Raw genomic sequence first — 6,952 nt, forward strand, 5'->3', positions numbered from 1 at the left:
TAAATTTTTATAATTTTCTTGTAATTGCCTTTTAATATTTTTAAAACTGTTAAAAAAAACTTTTGTTTTACATTTGGAAGTTTACTTTTTTTTTAATATTTTAAATAAAATAAGGTTTTCTTTTCTCTATTTTACTTTTACATAAAACATTTTTTTTTTGTAGGTTTTGAATTTTTACATTTTTTTTTAATAAATTTAGAATTGATATGTGTCAACATCTGAATAATAAAATTGACATATGTCATAATCTTGTTAACGAGTAACTTGGACATCAAACTTTATATAATAAGAAAAAAAGGGGAGAATTACATATAAAGGAATAATTATTTGATTTACATGTTAATTAACATTGTTTTTGATTACAAGCAAACCAAAAACCTAACCGAAAACTAAAATTCACAGAAATTAAACTTTCAAAAGTTTGGGAACATAAAGATAAAACGAAACTAATAGGGAGGACCATATATGTAAATATATTCACCTCAGTACAAGTTTTCGTCTCCCTAATTTGGGTCCTCCTTCTTCTTCTTCTCTCTTTTGCCTCTGAGCTTTGAAAATTCCCCCGCGCCTGTCTCCTCCGACTCTCAATCTCGCTTCACTCCGTCGTTATTCTCACTGTTTCCGGTCACCGGAGCTCCGTCTCGTCACTTTAATCCTTTACAAAGACCAGGTTAGGGTTCTATATCTACACTGGCTACTGAGGAAGTGCGAGAGAACTAAAGGGAATTTCTGGAATCAGTTCCTAATGATTTAAATGGTTAATTGGATTGAACAATACGCTTCATTTTATACCCATTTTTTTAAGTTCTGTACAATTTCGCTTTCAAATCCTTTTTTGGAGTTTTAATTTTGTTTTTAGGAACTTAAATGGCGATTTTTAATTACATTCGTTAGGGTTTTAGCTGAATGGATTCAATCAGTGATATGTTGGGCTTGATTCGTATCTGAGAACCTTCTGAGATTGTTTCCCATTTGTTATATTTTGTATGTTTATTTTTTCGTTTTGGTCCTTTTTTTTTTTTTCAGGTTTACTGAGCTGCAAGCACTTGTTATCATGTCTAGGTGAGCTTTTGCCTTTGTTTTTTTTTTCTCACTCTTTCATGGATACTTATAAATGTTTAACTATGATGATATGCAAAAGATGAGAAAATATGCTAGGACCCATTGACCCAAGAAATGGATGAGAGGTTTTTTTTGCTCTTGTTCTATGTCTGCTTCTGCGAGCTGTGTTATTAATGTGAAATGCGTCATCTAAGCTCTATCTTTCCGTGTTCAGTGATAAACAAAAATGATTGTATAGATTCAATGCTTAAGGTTGCCATCTCTACAATTGTTACTTTTTTTTTCATAAAAAAACTTACGAGTGTCAGTGTGTGTGCTTGTAAAACTTGACAGGGAGGATTTTAGTGATACACTGCGAGTACTTGTGGCGACTGATTGCCACTTGGGCTACATGGAGAAGGATGAAATCAGGCGGCATGATTCGTTTAAGGCTTTTGAAGAGATATGTTCTATAGCGGAGGAGAAACAGGTTTGATATTGACTAATCCCTAGCCAGTATTATCAAGCGTTTGGATCATCTTGATAACTAGTGAATGGTATTTTGCCTGACAAAAAAAAATTCAACCAACTGCAAGGAAGAACTCTAAGAAAGTTTCATTTCATCTATTTTTACTCTTTTGAAACAGGTGGACTTCTTACTCCTCGGAGGTGATCTTTTTCATGAGAATAAACCCTCTAGAACCACACTTGTCAAAGCCATTGAAATTCTTCGTCGCCACTGTCTCAATGATAAACCAGTGCAGTTTCAAGTAGTCAGCGACCAGACTGTAAATTTTCAGAATGCGTGAGACTCTACTCTTCTGCTATTAATGATATCATATCAGAAAATATTACCAACTAATTGGCAGATTGAATCAAATTTGTGTATAATACATAGTTTGTTGTACACATAGTTTTTCAAGATATTGATTAATCTCTATTCCTTGACATTATTATCTGGCTACAGATTTGGTCATGTAAATTACGAGGATCCACACTTCAATGTAGGCTTGCCCGTGTTCAGTATTCATGGAAACCATGATGATCCAGCCGGAGTGGTACATAATTTACATCTACAGACTCTTGTTATACAAACTCATTTGAATAGATACTGGATTACTTAGTAAATACGCATTTTATTGTTTTTCTGTTCTATGTCGCTTCTGCCAACAGGACAACCTTTCTGCAATTGATATTCTTTCCGCATGCAACCTTGTGAACTATTTTGGAAAGATGGTTCTTGGTGGTTCAGGTGTTGGCCAGATTTCCCTCTACCCTATACTTATGAGGAAGGTTGGTGTAAAGAATTTTTTAACTTAGACACCTATCTCCTCCCAGACTTCTTGGACTATCATTTAATCAAATAAATGTTCAGGGTTCAACAACCGTGGCTCTCTATGGTTTAGGAAACATCAGGGATGAACGTCTCAATAGAATGTTTCAGGTAATCCAGAGGATACTAACCTTTTGCTATACAATTATTATTGTTTTTATATTCATTTGTTTCACAGACTCCACATGCTGTCCAATGGATGAGGCCTGAAGTTCAAGAAGGATGTGATGTATCTGACTGGTTCAACATTCTGGTCCTTCATCAAAATAGGTAGATCATTTCATTGCAATAATATATTTTTAGATCCTTTTCTTACCCTTCTATATATGAAAGTTTGATTCCGTACTCATATGCTGTGACTTGCAGGGTGAAATCAAACCCCAAAAATGCAATAAGTGAGCACTTTCTTCCACGGTTCCTCGACTTCATTGTGTGGGGACATGAGCATGAATGCCTTATCGACCCCCAGGTCCATTAAAATTTTGATTTTTGGAGTTATTGCTTTTAAATAAGAGTGAGGCACCATGTTCATTGCCTCTTTGAGCTGAAAGCGATAAACTTTTGAAGGAGGTATCTGGAATGGGCTTCCACATCACACAACCGGGATCATCTGTGGCAACGTCGCTTATTGACGGGGAATCAAAGCCAAAGCATGTTCTTCTCTTAGAAATCAAGGTTCTTCACCAAACAATCTAAAATTTCATATTCACTTCGCTGGTACTGCTTAGTCTATATACTTCTTATATAGATTTTAGCCTTTTTAATCAAGCATGTAAGCCTGAGTGAAAATACATGAGTTACAGGGTAATCAGTATCGTCCTACAAAGATACCTCTGACATCTGTGAGGCCTTTTGAGTATACAGAGGTAAAGTTTATTTTGCTTATATATGTTATGGTGGTGGCAGACTTCTTTGCTTACATATTTTCAGAGTGCAGATTGTTTTAAAGGATGAAGGTGATATTGATCCCAATGATCAAAACTCAATTCTCGAACACTTGGATAAAGTGGTAAACTATTCCCCCTTCTCATAGTTCATGTGGACATTTTTCTCTCCTGCCTCCTTTTTTAAATTTCTCTACTATATCTACAAAATTGTTAGGTCAGAAGTCTAATAGAGAAAGCCAGCAAAAAAGCTGTCAACAGATCAGAGATCAAACTCCCATTGGTTCGAATCAAGGTAATTTGTTTCCAAGTTTTCTTCACTCTGCTGCAACTTCTAGCAACATATAATTGAACCTTTATTTTCCTACAAAACTAGAGGCTAGGCTCTGCCAGTTTGATGCATGCACACCATAGCCACACACACATATTTGTTATTATGAATATTAAATGACTAAAGAAAGACTAAGATCGGGTTGAATCTTTCAGGTAGATTACTCTGGATTTATGACGATAAATCCTCAAAGGTTTGGACAGAAATATGTGGGAAAGGTACTTAAAAATTAGTTACTGTGTAACATGATGCTGACCATGCGTTCTAGAATGTTGGGCAAACTTATGACAAATTCTCACGTACTTTCAGGTTGCAAATCCTCAGGACATTTTAATATTTTCCAAGGCTTCTAAGAAGGGTCGGAGCGAAGGTCTGGGAAATAGTGTATTAGCAATGTATTCAATTATTTCGGGATTAAATTGTTGCGTTTGCTTTTACTCTAGCTTGGAATTGCTTATTGATGGATGGGTATAAGAGGAACTAGCAAGCTACATAATCTGAAATATAGTAATGGAGAACAGTATGGGCCTATGATAACCTCCTTTGTTGTGTGGAGCTTGATATTGATGTATTGTGTCTAATTTTCACTTGACTTGTTATAATGTTTCTCAGTGTATAACCTGTAGCATCAGAATTCTGCCAACCCTACGGTTTATCTCTAGTTAGCATATTGGATACTTAATGGAACCGAAATTTCTATAATTTGTTGTCTAGCGAATTGTATATGGCAATGATGCATGTCTTGATAGTAAAACAGTTGGACCATTTTATTGATCTGTTTAGTTATTATATATTTCGATCTTCCATTTCACAGCCAGCATCGATGATTCTGAGAGGCTTCGTCCAGAAGAACTGAACCAGCAAAATATAGAAGCTTTGGTAGCTGAAAACAACCTGGTACATCCTGCAACCCTCTTTTCTTATGATTTTGTTTTTATCGTCTACCCCTCTATAACATCGCCACAGAAGGGTATAGATACTTGGATAGTTACCTAATGGGCACGAGTACACTATGGGATGATCATTCTATCCTCTTGTGCAGAAAATGGAGATCCTTCCAGTTAACGATCTGGATGTTGCTCTTCACAATTTTGTGAACAAAGATGATAAACTAGCTTTCTACTCATGTGTTCAGTACAATCTTCAAGAGACTCGGGTATGTAACTTTTGTTGTAATTCACCATTCGAGACTAATTCCTGCGTAGGATGTTATATTTATTAGCACGTCCTTATTATCGTTTATGATTAATCTCTTCCCATTTTGTACAGGGTAAACTTGCAAAGGATTCAGATGCCCAGAAAATTGAGGAAGAGGACTTGATTCTTAAAGTGGGAGAGTGCTTAGAGGCAAGAAAGATTTAATGTTTGGTTACTTTCTGCCGCAAATCAATGGGAATCAGTCGAACGTCGATCTGACTTGCATTATTGTTTGTGCAGGAACGCTTGAAAGATAGGTCCACTCGGCCCACTGGTTCCTCACAGTTCTTATCCACTGGATTGACATCAGAGGTGTAAATTCTCACTCTTAAGAATATTGGTACAGAATTTTATACTCACCTCTCTATCCTGCTTACTCGCAATGCTATTTCTACCTGATATTGGTACAGAATTTGACGAAAAGAAGCAGTGGCATTGCGAATGCTTCGTTCAGTGATGATGAAGACACGACTCAGATGTCTGGTTTAGAGCCTGCCACTAGAGGACGAAGAGGTTCATCGACTGCTAATACATCTCGTGGTAGAGCTAAAGCCCCAACCAGAGGAAGAGGCCGTGGTAAGGCCTCAAGTGCGATGAAGCAGACCACTCTTGATGGTTCTCTTGGTTTTCGCCAGTCTCAAAGGTAACTTTTTAATTACGTTTAACCAGTTTAGGGTAAGATTCAAGGACGTGGAATGCTTTTATTGGCATCACTGGTTAGCTAAGGTTACGTCCCTGATTTGTCTTTCGTAGATCTGCTTCAGCTGCTGCGTCAGCTTCCTTCAAAAGTGCTTCCGCCATTGAAGAAGATGATGTAGATTCTCCTTCAAGCGAAGAAGCAGAGCCAGAACATTTTAACAAAGTTGACAGCACTTCGGTATTGACATTTCTTACACCGTTATTTATTCACTACAATTAGAAAGCCCATATAGTTTACATAAAAGCATATATCTCTTGGCACTGTTATCTCTCTATTTGAAGTAAATATGCATCATGATTCTTGTGTTGATATTTATTAAAGGAGGACGATGAGAACACTAAAGGCAAAGGACGTAAAAGACCAGCTACTACTAAGAGAGGCAGAGGTAGAGGTTCCGGGACTTCAAAACGTGGTAGAAAAAACGAAAGCTCTTCTTCACTTCATAGGCTACTCAGCAAAGACGATGACGAGGACGAAGATGATGAAGACATAGAGAAGAAGCTTAACAGATCTCAGCCTCGGGTTTGTTAATCACATGATCTATTTTCCATTGTTTCGTTGCTTCGTGCTTATTTGCCGGTTTAAGCAAGTTCTTATATTACATTTCAGATCAAAAGCTCACTTTATAGTACAACTTGTAAATGCAGGTTACAAGGAACTATGGAGCTCTAAGAAGATAGATTCATATCAACCACGGATTCATATCAACCATGAGCTTCATCTTTATGTTCTTTTCTAACAACCTCCCAATCGAAATAACTTCTGAAAAAAAAAAATCTGTTCGTTTCTAACGCTAAAAAAAGAAAGAAAAGAGTGTTGTGAGCTGTATAGAGTTTTTTTTGCTCTGTTAAGGTTTTGTTGTTTATGAATGAGACAATACAACTAATCAACAAGTTACTTAGGCCACTAATTTAACATCTATCTTAACTTTCATCATTCGACTAGAGAGATCTTAATTTATTTATTTTAGTTTCTTGGTTTGGTTTGTTTTAAAACCTCTTGAAATGTTTCCGCAACCTGTTTTGTTAAATTTCATACTTTATATCCTAAGCATACAGAAATGTTGCCGCAATGTGTTTATATTTTGAGGTGAAATGTGGAAAGGGGCCAATTGTACAAATGATGACAACATCTACAGCGATTTCAGATGTAGCTAATGTCCTCAATCACCACCAATAGTCATTCAAATCAATACAACTACAAAATGTGAGACATCGATCGAGCAATACAATGAATACAACAACCTAAATATAATTAAACATATGTCTTATCCCGAAAACGCTTTGCTCTCAAATTCTTTTAGCAAGATTTGTTTCCACTTCCAAATAAACTCCAAAGAAACGTTTTGCTGTCAAATTTTCTTAGCAAGATTTGTTTCCTTGCTCCAACTGTTGAGACTCCTTAACCCCAAAGGCGTCGACTTTCCTTGGGAGAAGACCAAACAAACCAAGACAAAAGAGGAAACT

At 36.3% G+C, this 6,952-nt stretch overlaps 1 protein-coding gene across 1 annotated transcript; it reads left to right on the forward strand.

Annotated features, from left to right (window-relative positions):
- Window positions 503-6,430, forward strand: LOC104761450 (double-strand break repair protein MRE11). Its single transcript, XM_010484531.2, has 23 exons — window positions 503-670; window positions 1,027-1,062; window positions 1,396-1,531; window positions 1,689-1,846; window positions 2,009-2,099; window positions 2,215-2,334; window positions 2,417-2,485; window positions 2,553-2,644; window positions 2,741-2,843; window positions 2,942-3,049; window positions 3,178-3,240; window positions 3,312-3,383; window positions 3,476-3,553; window positions 3,745-3,807; window positions 3,899-3,959; window positions 4,404-4,486; window positions 4,632-4,745; window positions 4,859-4,936; window positions 5,027-5,098; window positions 5,197-5,429; window positions 5,540-5,663; window positions 5,808-6,008; window positions 6,134-6,430. The coding sequence occupies exons 2-23, from the start codon at window positions 1,055-1,057 to the stop codon at window positions 6,164-6,166; spliced, it is 2,160 nt and encodes a 719-aa protein (XP_010482833.1). The 5' UTR covers window positions 503-670; window positions 1,027-1,054; the 3' UTR covers window positions 6,167-6,430.

This window comes from Camelina sativa, chromosome 18 (assembly GCF_000633955.1).
Source record: "Camelina sativa cultivar DH55 chromosome 18, Cs, whole genome shotgun sequence".
Classification (NCBI taxonomy): domain Eukaryota; kingdom Viridiplantae; phylum Streptophyta; class Magnoliopsida; order Brassicales; family Brassicaceae; genus Camelina; species Camelina sativa.